This window comes from Salarias fasciatus, chromosome 14 (assembly GCF_902148845.1).
Source record: "Salarias fasciatus chromosome 14, fSalaFa1.1, whole genome shotgun sequence".
NCBI lineage: Eukaryota > Metazoa > Chordata > Actinopteri > Blenniiformes > Blenniidae > Salarias > Salarias fasciatus.
In genome coordinates this window covers 19,581,905-19,602,081 of record NC_043758.1, presented here as the reverse complement: position 1 = coordinate 19,602,081, position 20,177 = coordinate 19,581,905, and the positions used below count along the sequence as shown (strand labels likewise).

General features: G+C 43.3%; 2 protein-coding genes across 4 annotated transcripts in view; both read right to left on the bottom strand.

Moving 5' to 3' along the window:
• Nucleotides 1-171, bottom strand: part of LOC115400502 (von Willebrand factor A domain-containing protein 5A-like) — a 49,396-nt gene extending 49,225 nt beyond the window's left edge. The window contains exon 1 of one of the 3 annotated variants that reach the window (XM_030108421.1): nucleotides 49-171. The gene's annotated coding sequence lies outside the window, so the exon portion shown is untranslated. The remainder of the gene's footprint in view (nucleotides 1-48) is intronic. The other 2 variants (XM_030108422.1, XM_030108418.1) reach the window with 2 other exon arrangements.
• Nucleotides 1-20,177, bottom strand: part of LOC115400507 (von Willebrand factor A domain-containing protein 5A-like) — a 58,894-nt gene that overhangs the window by 26,331 nt on the left and 12,386 nt on the right. The window contains exons 5-8 of the mRNA XM_030108437.1: nucleotides 11,904-11,948; nucleotides 11,455-11,621; nucleotides 11,227-11,350; nucleotides 11,026-11,124 (exon numbers count right to left, since the gene is read on the bottom strand). Of these exons, the coding sequence (XP_029964297.1) occupies nucleotides 11,045-11,124; nucleotides 11,227-11,350; nucleotides 11,455-11,621; nucleotides 11,904-11,948 (416 nt within the window). The 3' untranslated portion in view covers nucleotides 11,026-11,044. The remainder of the gene's footprint in view (nucleotides 1-11,025; nucleotides 11,125-11,226; nucleotides 11,351-11,454; nucleotides 11,622-11,903; nucleotides 11,949-20,177) is intronic.

The following is a 20,177-nucleotide window of genomic DNA, read 5'->3' as shown; positions in this document are numbered from 1 at the left end:
AATATATGTAGAAACTCAAGTGACAATGCTGCCAGAAGCATTTCTTGCCTTTTAATGATCAGAAGTCAGAGAGACAGGTGTAATGCTCCTTCCTGGAAAGACAGTCGGCGTTTGAAAGCAGGAAGAGTTCATACTGAATTCCAAACACTCCTTCTGGGTGCGCTCGATTTATTCACAGGAGCCCAGAAGGGGGCGGAGTCGAGGTCAGAGTACCGTCAGACCGTTTAGCTGGAGTGGTGTCTGGTGCACATGTGTGTATCTGTTGAAATCACTCTGTCAGAGAAAAATCAGTTGTAGAAATAACTGAAAACAGAAAAGAGCCATGACTCAATACGTTCTTTACAAGTGTATGTTGGACCACTACTGCATGTTTATCTTGATCTCTCTGAATATTGATATTTAAGTGACTGTAATAAAGTGTGTGCATTTTCACTGAGACTTGTGCATGCATGTAAGTTGTGCGAATAGCATTTGATGTTATAAAATCTTTGTAAGCACAAATAAATCTCAAAAATGACCAAGAAATATCACTTAATACATACAAATGGAAAGATGCATCTACAAATCATAACAGGCACAATTCTCCCCAAGACTGCAAAATTGTTTTAGCTCCAGTATATTAGCACCATGAGGAACCTCTCTGCACCGGTGATGCCCAGTGAACTTTGGGAGGCTCAATAATTGAGTCACTAAACTACAGTAAATCTAGAGAATTTATATTAATGAAAAGATGAAAACAAATAACCACTTAACTAAAACTTCCTGACTTTGACCTGGCAGAGCAATGTTGTAAATGTGAGATCTAATTCATAAATGCCCCAGTATTTTATTCAGGCTTCAGACTGAAGTGCTGCTGGTTCTGAGTAGAATGGCCTGTGGTACTTCACCATCAGCCGTCTGCAGCCTCTGAGCTCTGACACAGTAAAACGAAGGGGGAAGACATGATCAATCACAGTGATTGTACATCTATTGAAATTATAAAAAAAATCAACATGGGATGAGGGAGCTCACACCTGTCCAGTGAGTTAATCACAGACCAAAGTGCTGTGATTGGTGGAGAGAGGACAGCGACAGACACATTGATATTCGTGTGTGTATTTGTGATTCCAGAGTTTGATTTCTCAGACAGAGCATTTCTCTTTTTTGCATCTGTCACAACAAGGGCTGATATCAGGGTTGATACATGACAGTTTAGCTTTTGTCATATGGGCTTTATGAACCACCTTAAATTGTAGTTGACAGTGACGAGCGCAGAGATGATGAATGAAGTGCTGAATTCCATGCATTGTCAGATAATGAAAGGCTTAACTCTTGTTCCCATGCAGTTTGAATTTGGTTTGAGGAGACTGACCCCATAACAGCACAAGCAAGAGTCCGACTGCTTAAAACAGTGGGAGTAGAAGAGAATACATCATGTATTGGTGGCCAGTGGGAAAACAGAAAACATGGTAAAACCATTCCTCCTGTTCATCTGGACTTCTGAAGGTGGCTTTTATTTTATTCTGGCACGTTTACCCCTCCATATATAAGCTGATATGACTGAGTCCGAGCTTTAAATTATGCTTTGGGAATGAAGGTTGGTATGGTTTGGAAAAGGAATTTAGGAAGGACTGCTCTTTTTATAGAGTTGATCCAACCGGCTAGAGATGTTGATAGAGGCGACCGCTGTGTGTTAAGCTCTGTTGCAAGTGATTCAGTGATTCAGTTCAAGTTTTCTTTGTAAAGCTCTTTATGTTTTATTCGAACTGAGTGGTCGCTTGTTGGGATCCAGAGAGAGGAGCAATTGTGCAAACATCCCTTCAAGCAGCAAGCTGCCTGCTCCAGGACGTAATTGGCTCCTTGTCCGCCCAGTTTGGCCTCAGCAATTGACGTATACATACCTTGTGGGTGTGAGAGTCACACCTTGAGACTCGCGTCCTCCCGTGGGTGGAGAGTTGCTGCACCTGACACTGTCGGTATTTATTTCTATCCTGAGCAGCTTAGTTGATTTTTGTTTGTTTAAACTCATGTTTATGCTTCACAGTGGCTGCTTTATACAGTTGCACCGCCTGCACACACCACTATCACCACTCCCAGAGTGACAGTGTTGTTTTGGTTGTATTGTTAATCGTGGGATTTTCCCTTTTGTTTGGTTCTGTTATTTCCTGTTCGTTTAGTTTTATTGAGTTTCTTTCATTCCTAACGTCCATAATTAATTCAAAACAAGGTCATTTAGTACATTTTTAAAGCCTAAACAATGCTCTCTTGTACGTCGGCAGTGCACGTCTGCGCGCACCCTGGGCAGGTGTGTATATTCCTGAGTTTAGTATTATAATTCGCAAGAGATTATCTAATAACCTGTCAGTATTCACAGCAGAGATAACTGCCATCATTCTTGCGTTGCAATGGGTTGAGGAGGTCCGGCCTGACAGAGTGGTCATCTGTTCAGATTCAGCAGCAGCTATGGAAAGTCTTACTGCTAAGGAGACTTGTTGGGATGATTTACTGCTGGAGATTCACACTGCGCTCCTGAGGTTGCAGAGAGCTGGTTCGGTCATTTCTTTTTGTTGGGTGCCAGCACACATAGGAAATAACAGGTAATGAAATAGCAGATGAAACAGCAAAAAAGGCTCTAAAATTAAAAGATGATAATGTTATTAGAATCCCAATGGGTAAAAGTGAAGCAAAATCGATAACAGCAGCGGTACAGCGAGCATTTCAAACCATTTGGGACAAGGACAGGAAAGGGAGACATCCGTACAGTATCCAAAGCTCAGTAAGAGTGGAAGATACAAAAGGAAAAGGCAGGAAGGAGGAGGTGGTGTATTCAGGGCTAAGATTGGGTCACACAGGGTTGAGGAAAACTTTGTATTTGATAGGAAAAGTGGATTCAGATCTGTGCGTAGGGCTGTCACGATTAGGAATATATTGGGGCGGGGGGGGGGGGGGGGGCGGCGGGTGCGCGCGTGTGTGCGTGTGTTGTTGCTCCACCACATCATGTGTCCAGGTTGACAGTGATCCCTCTGTCTCAGTCACAGTGGCCTTCAGCTCACTCACGTCTGACTCGCTAGCCGCTACGCTAACTGTCAGTTCTGTCTTCACACTTTTGTATTCTGAATTTTAAAAAAAACTAACAAAAAAACATGTGTGTGTGTTGGAATCTAGTTGCGGGCCTGCCTGGCTGTATTCAGCCCGCGGGCTGCCAGTTGATGATCGCTGTAGTATTATCATTGGCATGTTAGCGCTTTTGACTGGCACTGATTTTATGGCAAAATTAACACATCGCTTCCTCCACGTCACTGGGCTCCCTTAGTTGGGCTGAAAACTGAAATGCATCAATAGTCGTGCCCTGGTATGTGCCTTCGGAACCAGGACCTCCTCACCCTCCATGTTATTAGCCTAGCCTCACTAACCATCCAGCTGAGGAGAGGGAAACGGCAGGGTGAGTGACCCCCGATGCACACTGGATGCCGTCCGGCTCCGGAACGACTCCAGTCCGGACACCGCAGCTAATCCGTAGTCATTAAAATCAATGCTGTGATGCACACCGGCTGTGGTCCGGCTCCGGTCCGGAGCCTCTGCGGAGCTCCGGTCTCTTTCCGCAAAGATCCTATTTTTCCGCATGCCGGAGCCCTACCGCATCAATTCAGACGGAAGCAAGTCGGGTGCCCGGAAGGAAACGCGATACGTGTTCCAAAATAAGTCACTTCAAAATAAAATCTGTCGTGTTTTTGCCTTAATATTCTAATTTTTTACTTTTTCTGGTAGAATACAGAACAAACAACGTCATGTAGTCATTATAAGAATTAGAAGAATGAACGGTTTTGCATTTCGTCACTGCTTCGTCATCCTTTTTTAAATCTTTTACAGCAAACTAGTGCATATCAACATCTTACTGTTGGTTTTTTTCTGACAATAACAGACACAGAACAACAGGAACATTCAATTTTCCTCTTAAAAACTTCCAATGAACACAGAACTTAAGATGTGATTCTGTCATCAATGAAGAAGTGAAGACTGTAATGAAGCCTCAGAGTCCCAGAGCATCTTTCTGCACTCTGCAACCCAGAAGAGCATTTCCAGCATCCACACATTCTGTCACGTTTGGAGCTGAAAGAAATGCACACCAGAAAAGCAACAGTGAATTTAGACAATCAGCTTTTTCAACCAGTACTCACTGTTCAAAATCCAGACTCATCAATGTGGTCGTACCGTTCTGAGCTTGAAGCCACAACACAGCCTTTCCAGCCAGAATCTGCCACTCGTCCTTTGCATCAGTTTGAAACTCCTGAAGCCAGATTAGAGCCAGAATGGTGGCCCACACTTCACTGCTCACCTAATTCACCAAAACAATGAAAAATATGACAGTTATTCATAGAAAGGCAAATAAAAACAAAAGAGTTCTCTTATAAAATGGAACTGAAACCTGAAGATATTGTTACAGCTACACCACAAAGGAACAGAAACCAAATATCATCTAAACAACAGAAACTGACTCAAGACTTCAGCTCTGTCAGTCCATGACCGTATTCTCTATCTACGAGGGGGGACCCAAAAGTCCCCGGACTGTGGTTATAACTTTTTATTTTTTTATTTTCACATTCAATCAACACTGTCACCTTCAAAGTACTCTCCTTCGGCTTGAATACAGCGCTGCAGCCGGGATTTCCATTGCTCAAAGCAGTCGGCAAACTCGTGCGTAATGATTGCTTTAAGAGCGTTCTTCGATTTTTTCTGCACCTCTTCCTCATCATCAAATCTCCTCCCCTTCAGTGCCTTTTTCATTCTTGTGAAGAGACAGAAGTCGCAAGATGCTAAATCGAGGGGATACGGCGGATAGGGCACCAGGGCCATGCCGTTTTTCACTGTTTTACGGCCATGCTGTTTTACGTGCAGAGCCCTGTGCGCTGGCGAGTTGTCATGATGGAGCCACCAGTCCACACTCTCCCACAGCACCGCCGCTTCAGCCTGATCGCCTCCTGGAGCTGCCGCAGCACTTCAAGGTAAAAGTCCTGGTTGACAGTTTGCCCCGGCAGCACAAACTAGCTGTGGACCATCCCTTTGACGTCAAAAAAGCAGATCAGCTTCGATTTTGCGGACATTTTCCTCTGTGCGGGAGGTGGAGGGTCGGTTGGAGCGAGGCGAGTCTTCGATGGACATCTGACCACTCTTAAAGCGCCCATAGACCTGTGTTCTCCCCAGAGCCTCATCTTTGTACGCGGTCTGGATCATGGTGAGTGTTTCTGTTGCTGTTTTTCCCAGTAGAAAACAAAATCGGCTTCTGCCATTTTCGGATTTTTCGAAGAAGGGAGCGGGACTGTAACAACTTAAACACTGCCTGTGAGCTGCCTGTGCGTCTTTGGGAGGTGAAAATTTTCACAGTTATGCTTAAGGCTATGCTATAGCGACATAACCGCCAAAAGTCTGAAATCTATCTTGTTTTTTTTTTATAACCAGTCTGGGAACTTTTGGGTCCCCCCTCGTACATCTGCACATTTTCCCTGGAGAGAGATGCAAATGAAATAGTTGCTGTGATGAATAAATTTATCTTCTGCACATCCGGATGACATCCATCCTTCTGCCATCCATCTTCACTGCTGTATTGATCAGTGACTTGCAGACTGAAGCCTGTTACTGTCTTTGTCAATGACTCACCGGTTCAGGTTTGGACTTTTCCACCTCTTAGCTCGTCTTTCCCAGTGCAGCAGCCAGAGCTGAATCCAGCATCCAGAAACCTGAAGCATTCTGGAGGGAGACCAGCTGCAGCAGAGGGTCACAAGGCGGCTGCTTCACTTCAAGTTGAGTCGAGTCCGCAGCACCAGCTGAGTCTGAGGAAAACAACAGCTGATAAATCCTACTTGGGGACTAGTTTTGAAAGTGTTTAAGAGAGGTTTAGATATGCAAGAGAGTCAAAAAAAATAAAGTCCGCAACACAAGGTGGTCCCTTGCTGTGGTAGAAGATGTGCTGTTTTCCCTTCGTGCTAACACACGCTAACAAAATGACTTGCGTAACACAAGGACATGCAGTCAAAAAAATTACGGCCGCCTGCTCTCCTTTCTCTAACTGACAGCAGGTTAACACGCCCTTTTAGTAGTTAACTATCAATCACCCCATGCATCACGTGACCCAAGCGCCCGTCCATTGCCATAGTAATCCCAAACACCATGTGACACATATACTCACTATATTATGGCTCCTACAAGTACAATCTACATTAATGATGCATCTATGGCCTTCATATATTGATATTTTGAATTGATTTTCTGTAACTTTGTAATAAACGACCACTTTTACTGAAGCTGGAACCACATTTCATGGCCCATTAGTAGAATGAACCTGTGTACCCTTTAGTTTTTGGGTTAAGATTTCCCTGGATCAAAGTTCCAGGATGGTGTTTACAAGTTGTTAAGGTCTATTAAAGGAAAAGTACGGTTTAAACAGCTTTCACATTATTTATACAGTGAAGTAGAAAAATATACTCACCCCGAAGGCTTTTCTGATGCGAACAGTGCTTCGGGAGGAACTTGGATCCAAAATCGAGCAGCGGACATTGGTATACGTCTAGCAGACGGGGCATCGGTAACACTGCTCCTGAAACGGCTTTACTCGTCCAAAAACTCATTAGTTTAACCAATATTTCATCATGGTCCAATCACGCCTCTCCTCCACGACAGCCCGGTGTCGCGAGATTAATGTTGTGGTTTTGTTGACCTCTGAACTGAAAGCTTTGTTTATGGCCCCCGCACGCATGCGCAGTACGGCTCTGGCCAGCTGTTCTTCTCTTTGCCTCTGCGCTCGCCTGTCGATGTGCTCTTTATGCCTCGGAAGTGCATTGTGATGTTTTTCCTTCACCAAAAAAGTCACTGGTTTAAAAAACTCCCCGGGCACACTTTTGTATTTACTTCTGCTCCTTCCGGCTGCTCCTGCTGTGCGCCGGGATATCCTTCCGTGGAGCACTGTGCATGCGCAGGTCTGAATGTATGAAATCGTTATTTTAACGGGTTTAAAATAAAACACCTGCTGGATGTATACGGATGTATGCCGCTCGATTTTGGATCTAAATTTCTCCCGAAGCACTGTTGGCGTCAGAAAAGCCTTCTGGCTGAGTATATTGTTCTACTTCATTCTATAAAATACGTGAAAACTGTTTAAACCGTACTTTTCCTTGAACAATACATCTCATTTCATTTCCATCCACACACAATTGGTCACAACTAAACGGTGATGAGTGCCATCCAAAGTTCTCACACACTATCCTGCAACTTGAGGATTAGTGTTTTGTTGGGGGAGAAAAAGAAAATTATAAACAGCCACACAAGGGAGATTTAAAGGGCAACTCCGGTTTTTTGACACCTGGACCTTATTTCTAGGTGTGTGCATGCTCATATACTCACTCAGACAAACATGGTGCAGCTCGGAGTCCTTCAGAAGTTATTTAGATCCAACCGATTTAGCGGGGACCACGGCAGGGGAGCTTCAGTGCGGGACATCGTCTCTGCAAAATCGCTCATTTCAGCTATATTTCTTCATCCATCGCCAGTGTTATCATAAAGTCAGCTCATCTACCGTCTTCTCTACCGGTGGGTCAGCTGACAGTTTTCGCTAACTTAGTCACAATTAGCTCGGATGGGAACGTTGCGGAGCTCCTCTCCCCAGCAGAAAGGCACTTTGAGATGGCCTTGGTGCTCAGACCGGGCTGCGGGGCCAGGCCGGAGGCCCCCCTTCCGTACGGAGGTGTCAGAGAACAGCGAAGCGGAGCAGATCCCATCAGAGCAGAGCTTTGAGCATCCAACCCCGGACCGAAAGGCAACCCGGGGCCGCCATGGGGGCCCCCCACCCGGCACGGCGCCCAGCGCCACCGCCGTGGCAAACGGTTCCCCCGACCCAGCGGCCCAGCCTCCAGGCCCGGTCGGACCCACGCGCCGGCCGCCCCTGGCCGTCCAACCGTCTTCAAGTGGGGCAGCTGACCCACCTGAAGACGGCAGACGAGCTGACTTTATGATAACACTGGCACAGCTGGGATCGGCTCCAGCCACCCGCGACCCCGAAAGGGATAAGCGATAGAAAATGAATGAATGAATGAATGAATAGACTTCCAAAAGTTATAAAAAACCAGGGTGAGGAATGCCAAAAACTATCAGAGGACGGAGGCGCTTGTGGTTAGCAAAGCTTAACCAAGATCTACGAGGGAAAAATCTAGACAACATCCGAATTTGTTCGGCACATTTCTAGTCAGGTAAGTGAAACAGAGTGCAACAGTTTAAGCTTGTTAATGACTTCATGCTCCTTTGATCATTCCTAAACATTTAGCTTCTACAGAAACTTGAATTTTTTATGTCCCTAGCCTTAAGAGATGTATTACTCCTGAAAAAAATAGTTTGTGCTAGATTTTTAAAGTATTTTATGTAAAAACAAAACAAAAAAAAACATATTTCAGCTATCACACTATTTGTAGCCATCAGCTTGGTAATATTTGCGTTTTAATCAATTATTTAGAACCCCAACCCCTACGAAAGTGCTGGTCCCCAGTGAGGGTCCAGGAGGTGGGAGCCAACTCCTACGGATCTTTACCACCAATAAATCGTAGCTTCTCGAAATATCGGGCTTTCTCTTTTAACCCAAGGCCTTCCCAATATTCCTTTGCTTCTACAGTCCGTTTTGACGAGCTTTCGACATGGCTGAACGCACTCAAATTGTTCCATAACACACAATCGCGACTACTGTCAGTGTGATTGTTTACACTGAGTATCTCCAATATGGCGGCGCAGCGAGGGTACCGCCCAAGTCGTGACATCGGTGAAAACCCTCTATGTTTACAGCAGCAGTTCCCAAACTGGGGTGCGCGGACCTCCAGGAGACTGTGAGTCACAGTTTGGGGTTTTGTGGAAAAATTCCATATAAATTAATGACCATGTTGCATCAATAAAAAAGGTATACATCTAAATATGAATAGCAATGCACCAATAAAACAAGCTAAAGGCTCCCACTTCCCTTAGCTTTGGACGAGTAAAAACTCGGAAATGATTGTTACCTGTCACATAAATCTGTGATGCATTCCACGCATTGTGCACAGCTCCTGCTGCTGCTTAGTGTTTCTAGCTTGTGATGATGGAAACATACCTAAAAGCCTAAAAGGAGGATGAGGGCTCTAATGCAGGGTATCTTGAGGAACCCCAAACATCCACTGCACGACACAGTTGCAGCTCAAAAGAGTGACCAGAATGACAGGCTCCTGTCACTGCGCTGCAGAACTGAGCGCTTCAAGAGGTCGTTCATCCCCTCGGCAATCAGGCTGTATAACAGATGTGCCTGAGTACACTATGAGCACTTTATTGTACTGTTGTTATTTATTTGCGTGCGAATGATTTGTGTGTGCTGCTGGACACCTGAATTACTCCCTTGGGAGATTAATTTTTATCTATCTATCTATCTATCTATCTATCTATCTATCTATCTATCTAAGCCAACCATCCCTAACTTTTTCTGAGGTGTGTGCATGCATATGTGCATGTACATATTGTTTAAGTTAATATGCAATGTCTCTGAAATGCAAGGTTAATGTGTTGTGTGACACATGACACACACTGCATGTTCCTGCATTACAAAAACCACCAGTGAGTTGTGAGCATTAACTGTTTAACGCTGAAACTTTGGTGTTGCACAAGAGATAAAGAGCCACGAAGGACAGTGCACACCTAAGTTGCACAACATTCTACAAAAAGTCAATGTATGTACATACATCTGTGAGGTGTGGCATCTGGAAAAGCATGAAAAAAGCATACAGAGTATGTTCTTCTGTTTGTCATTTGTGCCACAGTTTGAGTTTTGTTGAGCTTTCTCATCTCATCATCTGCCCTGCTGAGTTTATCTTTTAACATTAATCCCTGCTGTTAGCTGCCAGTCACTTCTTCACTAATCTGTCATCTCCATCTGTATGAAAGACTTCAGTTTAACTCCATCCATTGCTTCTCTGGATTGCAATTGTTCATGAATGGATGACAGTTTAGCAGAAATGTAAACAGCTTTTTGATGACCTAATTATTTTAAAACCGAGTCATTTAGAAATGATGCAGTGGAAACATGTTCACTGTGATTTAATCACCTTACCAAAATGAAAAAAACAAGAATTAGAATGAGTACAAAAATGATCTAAACAATTTTTCATTGATTCCAGATGCTTCTCAGAGTTTTGAACTTTAAACCTTCATGTTACCTTCCAGAGGATAGTCGCCTCAAACAGTTGTGGTACTTCCTGCCCAAACCAACAGTTGAATCCTTCCACACAACCTGTCATTGTGTCCATCAGCTCACACCAACCAGGACAGCAGAACACCTCTGAGCCTGGTTCTGCAGACATTTCTGATTCTGAAAGGAGTTCTTCCTTTTTGCAGTCACTTCTATCTGGTCATGTGAAATCTTGAGGTTTTTCTTTGTAAGCGAGTCTCAAAATGTCTGTGCTGTATTTGGTGCTGCACAAGTAAATTGAATGAAATTGTTTCTGTCTTCATGCATGTCTATAATCAAGCAATTTTCAAGAATTCGTTAAAACATCCCAGATAAAACAAAGACATCCTAAGCTTGTGGTACTGTGGTCATGGATGCAGTTTACATATAGAAATGGATTAAAACAAGTTTTTTCTGCAGCCTAAAACACATACATGTTGCCAATGACACCAAATCAATTGAAAGATCCGAGTTTAATTTGATTCGAGGTAAAAATGAGGTGCAAAACTTCAGAAAAAAATATTCATGCAAAAAAAGCAAGTTTTGACCAATCAGTATTTTTCTATTTGAAGTATTTTACCTTGAATTCCTGCACACCAGCATGTTACTACTGCACTTTATTGTTTGTAAAATGTACTTTTATCTTTTAACAGTGTCAACAGAAATCTGCATTTTATCATTTTAGCTGTAGTACATTGTTAAATTTGTTGGGTTTTTTTTTTACAATAACAGACACAGAACAACAAGACATTAAAATGCTCCTCTTAAAAACTTCCCACAAACTCAGAACTTAAGAAGTGATTCTGTCATCAATGAAGAAGTGAAGACTGTAATGAAGCCTCAGAGTCCCAGAGCATCTTTCTGCACTCTGCAACCCAGAAGAGCATTTCCAGCATCCACACATTCTGTCACGTTTGGAGCTGAAAGAAAAGCACACGAGAAAAGCAACAGTGGATTCAGACAATCAGCTTTTTCAACCAGTACTCACTGTTCAAAATCCAGACTCATCAATGTGGTCGTACCATTCTGAGCTTGAAGCCACAACACAGCCTTTCCAGCCAGAATCTGCCACTCGTCCTTTGCATCGGTTTGAAACCCCTGAAGCCAGATTAGAGCCAGAATGGTGGCCCACACTTCACTGCTCACCTAATGCACCAAAACAATGAAAAATATGACAGAAGAGAGGGGAGAACTGTTCTGATTAATTTATCTTCTGCGTATTCGGATTACTATCTCTGACAATGACTCACCGGTTCAGGTTTGGACTTTTCCACCTCTTCGCTCGTCTTTCCCAGTGCAGCAGCCAGAGCTGAATCCAGCATCCAGAAACCTGAAGCATTCTGGAGGGAGACCAGCTGCAGCAGAGGGTCGCAGGTCGGCGGCTTCACTTCAGGTTGAGTCGAGTCTGCAGCACCAGCTGAGTCAGAGGAAAACAACTTGTGAGGCCAAAGGTAAAATGGAAAATAAAACATTTGTGGATTCATTTTGTCACGTTGACTGTTCCAAGTAACTTTATTCAATTAAGGTAAAATATCTCTCAAAAAATAAATGACAGTACCAAGGTAACCACATTGCAGAAGAAAACAAAATTGAGGATAATTTTAATGACATTTAATAAAAAACAAAACTCATCCTGCATCACATTTGAGAAAGTCCATAAAGGCTGAATACACACATTTATAAAAGCCGAAAATCATACCATCATCAAAGCTCGTCCTCTCTGGGAATCCTCGCCGCTTTTCCCCTATTTTAGAAAAATTGAAAAAATTTTTTAACTGCAGCAACTTTTTGCATCATGCCACAAAGTTATTCTGCATTAATATACTGATTTATTTTATTTTTACAATGAATGAAACAAAATAAAATAAACTGAAATGTTCTTAAATGCTAACACTCAAGTGAACAACAGGGTTTCTGCAATCTGCTGTGGCTTTCTCAGTCTGTCACAATGTTGTCTTTTTTATTATTAAATGTGACATTTTGCCAAACTTTCACATCAAATTACCAAACAATGCCTGTTTTTTCTTGACTAACTGGACTGAGTAGAAATATTCAAGCTGCAGAAAACTGCCTTCAAATGTTCGCTACATAACCAAAACCATCAATTCAGGAAGAAATTCATTGTTCTTCATTGTTCATTCATCCATCTTCAAGACACTTGATGCAACTGCAGACGATATGTCAGTCACACACACACACACACACACACACACACACACACACACACACACACACACACACACAGAGCTGCTTTTAGACAGCAGGGTGTTGGAATTTCACGTTTGGTTGTTAGTGTTGATATACTAAAATTATGGATTACCAAATACAATTATTTACTTTGAGTAACTTCACAGAAATATTAACTTACTAATAAATGATTACATGTCACTAACTGTGGATTACTGATACGATCGAATACAGGTGTAACAGATTGTTTAAAGTAAAACACAAATGTAATTTATCCAAATTTCAAGTTGTTAATTGGGATAAATTGCTTTCTATAAATGAATAATATTAGACAATCAGTTGCTTGGGAATGTGTAAATCACTCATTTAACCATCCAATTATTGACTCATAAGATTTTATTGATCAGTCAACAATGTCAGAAATACCTAGTTTCAAATTCAAAGTTATTGAATATGGATACATTACAGGAAATGAACCGGAACAAAAATTGAATTATGTTTTAAATAAATTTGTGGTTTATTAAATAATCATTATGGGGCACTACCCTGAAGAGGGAACAATTGACCAAAACTCCATCTCAAAAGAAGATGTTCGTATTACTAAATTTATGATTGTTTTAAGCAGTTATGGACCCCAGGAAGACGAGTTGTCACCCGGGTGGCAACTAATGGGGATCCAATCTCTAATCAATAAATGAATAAAAGGAATAAAAAAAGATTAACTTAAAGTTGATGTTCTTAATCAAAAATTTATCTGCATTTACAGTTTTTTTTAATGATTGCAAAAACACTAAAAACAAAAGAATCACATAATTATCAATACCTTACATTCAAAGACCAGATTTTCACAACTATAACACAAAGTCAGCCTCACACTTTTTGCAGAACAATACACACAGTCATTTGCAAAACGTAAAAAACACTTGAATACATCTTGAAATGTAATTTCAAGATGTCACTTCCTTGTAATTCCACCAGTGGTGGGCCGTCAGGGCCTGCAAAGCCTTCTCTGCTGGCCTAAAAAGTATCTGAATTACAGATTGATGTAAATTATATTTTGTCCATGAATACTTACTAAATGATTCCAAACGGTATGTTCCAGTTCCTTTCATAGTCTTCCCATGGTTGCGCTGCTTCCAGACATGTTTTTTTCATATTAAATCATTTAACCAATCAGATTTCAGGCATAACCTGTTGCTAGGGTAAAAGAAATCTGCCTGAGGCCTTCACAGTCCGTTCTGATAGCCCAGTAAAGTAAAGTGTCAAACAGACAGTTGCTTCAACCAATCAGATTTCGAGTTGGCGACTCAGCGCCTTCTAGCTAGCGTACACTAACAACAGCGTATCCAGGCCTTCTGATTTACATTCACCAAGAGATACAGTAGGGGGCGGTATGCACCTAAGTTGTTGGTTGCCTACCTCAATTATTCCAAAGAAGAAGAAGACGAAGCAGAAGAAGACCTGAAGAGAATTAAAACTTAAGCCAGAAATACCACAGGGCAAGCTGGACTTTCAGCCCTGGCTTTGATGGCAATGGAGAAGAATGTGCTGATGGAACTGAAACACACAGTGGGATAATCTATATGACAGAGTAAATGAACTCTTTTTGAGGAAGGAAAGGTGGATGGATTTTGTTTACAAATAATCGGGATTTTGGTGAGTAAAATGTTCCTCTTTTCCTAAATAATATTGCTGTTTTATTAAGTTGATGCTTATTGTATGTGCACAGATGTAATAGGAGACTTGTGCACTTCAGCAAAGGCATTTACTGTGGCTGCACAAGTATCTATCTGCTGTGCAACAACTCTTTATATGCATGTCTATATAATAAGATATTTTTTATAGACATAAAATAGTTATTGAGGGGTGGATTGGTTCAGATGAATCTGTTCTGAAGGCCTCAGTGTGAACTGCACGGTCCGCCACTGAATTCCACAGTACTGATGGACAAATCACCATACCCATGAACCATTTGGTTAAACTCCCACATCAGGTGTGCAAACACAGGATTGCTTTGTTGTGGACACACCAATCAGGTTTGAGCACGATGACAATACAACAGTTGAGAAACATAATTGGCCACAGGGCTATAATTATTGTCCCAGGGCAAGGTGGGGGTAACATCACCCTGAATGGGGTCCTCCACCGCAGTCCTGGCGCCAGCCCAGTGTCCATGAGGGGCCGGACGCGGGGAGCGACGCATAGGTGGAGAAAACATAATGGAGCAACGCAAAAACAGAAGCCACAGATCAGCGGCGCTGATCCGACATGTCCAACAACGTATGATCATTAACCGCATTGCTAAAAAGCACAAATGCTAACAAAACAGGTGATAAAATAACCAGCTCTTTTGTAGAGCTGGAGTCTCCTCTTTTTTGGAATTTTGAACAGCACAACACTTCAGATTGGACCAAGCCAGCGGAGTTTGCTGTTGTTAGGCACATAATAATGAAAACTTTATTTTTTTAATGAAATACTGGACTTTGACTGAGGGGGCGTTGCCCCCTCGTGCCCCCCCTTGACTCCAGGTCCGCTCCACCATCATGCCAATATGGGCCCTTACAACACACATCGAATGATCAGATTTTTGGACAGATTGCACAGCCTCCTTCCAGTAAATAACCAAATGCACCAGATCCACTACATGGTCATCTGGGACAATGTGTCATTCCACCACTCTGCTCCGGTCCACAACTGGTTTCAGCACCATCCACTGTTTACAGTCCTGTACCTTCCACCATACTCTCCATTTCTAAACCCCATCCAAGATTTTTTCTCGGCATAGCGATGGAAAGTTTATGATCTCTGGTCCCAGACCCAAATGTCCCTCATTCAGGCCATGGAAGACGCTTGTGACCAAACTGACGCTGCAGCTGTGCGAAGATGGATCTACATATTTTTAACCTGTACTGGTAGTGCAGTATTTTTATTTGTCTATTTTGTGGGTTTACATAGTCAGGATATGTTTTATTGCGATTATCTGTTGACTGAATGTGGTTATATGAAAAAAATTAAATAATATTTTCGAAAGTCTGCAGCATTGATCTTGTGATGTGTTTGAATTTACTGTGTTGTATATTTGCACTTTCTCTGTGTACTTCACTTACAGTAATCCATTCACTGAGAGGTCCAGAGGTAGAACTGCCAAAAGTGTTTTAAGTTAAACACCGCAGTGTGTAACTGGTTCAAACACAACGAAGCCTTATGAAATGTGTGTGTTTCATGTGGTAACAGTATGGTTTTTATAAATGTATATATAGTTTTTACAATAGTGTTTCATTTTGCACAGGATCTGAAGTGTTTTCCATATTGTGTGTGTGGTTAATAAATATTGTATGTCGATTCCTAAATTTCTATGAAGAAAAACACACAGCTCATAAGCAAACATTAAGAGTATGACGAGATCTCATGCCACTGGGGCTTGGAAGATGGATACCGGTATCTCTCATTCAACTGAAAAGCCGTCTGGCAGGCACAGGGCAGAAGCCCATCAGACTGTGAGCTATACAAATTTCCGTTTGTGACCTGTGGGTGGCAGTAATGTGCTTTTGCCACATGTAGTCTGTCAGAAACTGGCAAGAAGGATGGAGAAGGAAATCAGCAGTGGCGGTTGATGCCTCTGACCATCGAGCACAGCCAGAGTGATGTCAGAGTCTGAAAATATCAGCATTGAAGATGCCTCCGCCACTTTTAAATTGTTAACATTGCAGCATTTTGGGTCACAGTGGAAATAATGAACGGCAACTGAGTGACAGTCCAGCCACAGACGATCTGTGAGCACTGTCAGAAGATAGTACTGTACACCACGGCTAACGCGAGCAGGGCTGGTCCTGGGCACAGGCGAGTTATGCGGACACCGAACATGGCTTGGTATGGAGGCTAATTCAACTAAAACATCACTGAAATCATTGGTATTTCCCATCCACCCCCCATCAAGTTATTATCGTACTAATGTGATTGTGAGGACTTCATTCAGGATCTGGACCCAGTTCAGACGGCATTTTGGCCGACAGTCTCTTCTACCCATTAGTTGCCATTCATGCCTTTCCCCCCTGTGAAGGACCGAGTGCTCACCCCGAACCAGGGATGTGGTCAGCGCAGACTCAGTCGGCAGGATTGAAAAGAAAATCAGGGTGGAAAATCAGAGTTTCTTCAAAACAAATTAGAATTTGGGAACTTTTAAGTTTTCAAGACTCAACACAAAGGATTCCCTTCAGCCTCACAGCAAGCTGAACAATCAGTCCGTCCCCTTAGCCTTCCTCTCAGACTATCAACCTCCCAGTCATCCTCCTTAGACTGTTGGCCTCTCCCCTCATAGATATACGAGGGTGGACCCAAAAGTTCCCGGACTGTGGTTATAACTTTTTATTTTTTAATCTTCGCAATTATTTGAAACTGTCACCTTCAAAATACTCTCCTTTGGCTTGAATACAACGCTGCACCTGAGATTTTCACTGTTCAGAAGAGTCGCCATGACCGTGCGTAACTGTGCCGGAAAGATAGAACTTCGATTTTCCCTCCCCCGCCTGTATGCCTGTCTTACCTTTCCGCTGCCGCTCCAGTTTCATCTTTGACAACAAAAAGCAGTCGCCTGGGGCCAGATCAGGTGAATATGGCGGTGGGGAGGCTGGCTGGTCACGGTTTTAGTCCAAAAATATGCTTTACGCACAACATTTGGTGCTGTTTCTGTGCGTAACGGGGCGTCCTGTGGTCTGCTGTCTGCTATGTTGCGGCCATTTCCGGGTGCCTTCATCTCACTGCTTCTAATAACCGCCTGAGGATTATCTCTCTGGATCTCTACAATACTCCCATCAGTTCTGCAATGTCATCAAAAGTCCTGCGCGGATCTACCATGATGTCTTCTTCAGTTTTTGTGACGTTTTCCTCTGTTCTGGAAGTGGATTGTTGTCCTCTGCGTGCCTGGTCTTCGTGATGTAATCTGATCGCTCTTAAAGGGCCCAAACCACTCAGACACCCTAAGAATCCTTCTTAAAGAATGTCTGCAACATGGTGAGTGTTTCTGCCGCTGTTTTCCCAATAAAAAACAAAATGTTTTGACAGAGCGCATATCCGTGGATATCCACCATCTTGAAAAATCGAAGAGCGGGGTGTAACTCTGTCAACACAAACAGTGACTGTCAGCTGACCGCATCACGGGGGAAGACCAAACCTGGCACAGTTATGCATGAGGTTATACTGTAGCGACATCTAGCGGCCAAAGTTGGAAATTCATTGTATTTTTTTATTAATAGAATCAGTCCGGAAACTTTTGGGTCCCCCCTCGTATATAGAAACAGTAGATGGCTCATGCGCGCTGTAACCCAATGGGGACTTACGGCCCGAACGCACTGGACGCGGAAGCGCAGCGCGCGGTCGCGCTGCGCATGGCGCTTCTGATCGCCTCCCATGTTAACCTATCTGACCGGCCGCACACAACGCGCAGCGGCTCACGCTCTGCGCGCCGCAGCTCACGCTCTGCAGTGCGCCCGCTCCGCTTTGTTCTATTTTTCACGCGAGCCGCGAGCGCCGGGAGCGCCATATGTCAAGCTGGATCAAGCAGATCGGACCAGACAGGAAGTCGGAAACAGAAAAGGCAAGAGAATCCGGTCAATTTTCAAAATAAAATAAATTAAATGACAATTAGTTACGGACGGTGTTGCTCGTCCGTCTATAATTTGTCAATTGGGTCTAATCACAAGAGAGATGGACACACACACAAACAGACATACGCATGTAGGCACCCAATCAAACAAACACACACACACACACACACACACACACACACACACACACACACACACACACACACAGCGACACGTGATGCAGAAAAAAAAGAGGACAGGAGGAGAAAAAGTTTCTCCACAGGTCACCAAAACACACTCATCCATACTGTCAGAGCAAAAACAGAGGGAAAAAACGTGAAAACCGAGAGCAGACGAATCCAGCCGAGTGCAGTTGATGTGTGACCGGCGCGGAGAGCGCAGGCAGCAGATACGCCTCCGGTGCGAACAGCCTCGCGCCGGCGCGGAGACGCACGCGGCGCCTCCGCTACGCTTCCGCGTCCAGTGCGTTCCCGGCGTAACGTCGTCACATGGCGGCCATCTTGGTACAGGGCCGCTCACTCACTCATCACATTGTCAATGGAGCGTCAACTTTGAAATAGCTATTGATTGCTCAATTTTCAATCGATTTTCAAACGGCTTGGTTTGTTATAAATGTCAGACATGTAGACATTTAACTGCATGCAAAAATAAAAGTTGTGATTTTAAAATTTATTTTGAATCAAAGCAACGTAACGTCAGTAATAAATCAAACCGTCTGTAAATCCGTCAAGAATTCAATGAGTTGAGTATTTTAGTTAGTGTAAATCACTCACCTTCCCTTTGATTACACAGAGCGCCCCAGAGTGGTCCACTGTCCTAAGATGGCCGCCAGTGAACGACGATGTTGACTCCGCCTTAAGGCATCTAGTTTTTATGTGATATCTATGTCTCCCCTCATATAAGTCGAGCTTAACCAGAATCATCCAATCAGTACCTCTGGGCTGAACCAAAACACAAGGGGTGTTTGAAACAACAAAACTTAATTTTTGCCAAACCTAAGTGAAATATCCGAGTATAAATAAACAATAATAATTCTATCTGAAATATAAACAATCTACCTTCCCCCAAAAAATATAGACACAAAGGAACATACAAACAGGCCTCCTCCATATAGTGGAATGTGTCCTCTGCCTTCAGACAGGTGAAGTCCTGCTCCACAGCAGTGTATGCTCTGCAGAGGAGCAGCCGGACAGGAGCAGGTGAGGAAGTGTGTGCTATGAGTCTTTATAGGAGTTTTTCTTCAGTCCTGATCACATCCAGGGTGTAAATAACACAGGGGTTGAAGGGTATCACACGGCCGGCCAGTAATATTACTGCATGTGCTCTCTGGTGAGGGACGTTTAATTAATGGTGGAAAGCAAATGGAGATGGGCTCACCCAGGCCTGTGTGGGCGTCTCATCCACAACTCACTCCACACACAACCTCCAAACGTTCACAAGCATTCTTCTGTGTAATCATGGAAGTGTGTGCAAGTGTGCAAAAATCAACGTTCCCAGTGAGACGTGAAATCACCTTCTCACACTCCTTCTCTTGAAGACAGTGTCTTCCTGAGATGCTTTAATCTGGGTTTTAAGAACTTCAAAGAATTATTCATTGAAAATACGTTTGCTTCCTTTCTGAAAAACACTCACTTTCAGCTATTGACTTTTTTCAGATATCGGCAGGTTGCCCGTAAAGCCTTCCCCTCATTCCCAGACCTCTCAGAGGAATCTGTGCTTGATGCTCTTCGAACAAAACTTCCCAGTGTTAAGGGATCAATCTCTCATGTTTACAAACAGATATGTATCCTTCATCCAGAGCCATAAGACACCATTAAAATTTAGTGAGAGGATGATTTGGGACAGGAGTTAACTGAAGACATTCTGACAGACATCCTTAAATTAGTACACAATTTTTTCATCTGTGCAAAACAGTCTTCTTCAGTTTAAATGAGTTCACCATGCACATTACACTAATTTAGTGACTCTTAGTGTCACGCCCTGTGCCCCTGCGGCCATGTGGGGGCGCTCGGGCCCTGTTTTGTGTTTGCCTGCCCTCATGTTCTCCTGCCTCCCTTGTTACCACCCTAATGGGTATCACCTGTCCTGCCCTCTTTATAAGCCCCGCTCTCCTGGTGTGTCGTGTTGGTTCCTTGTGGGTCTGTCGGCGTGCTTCCGTGTCAGTGCCTGTGTTGTGCCGAATT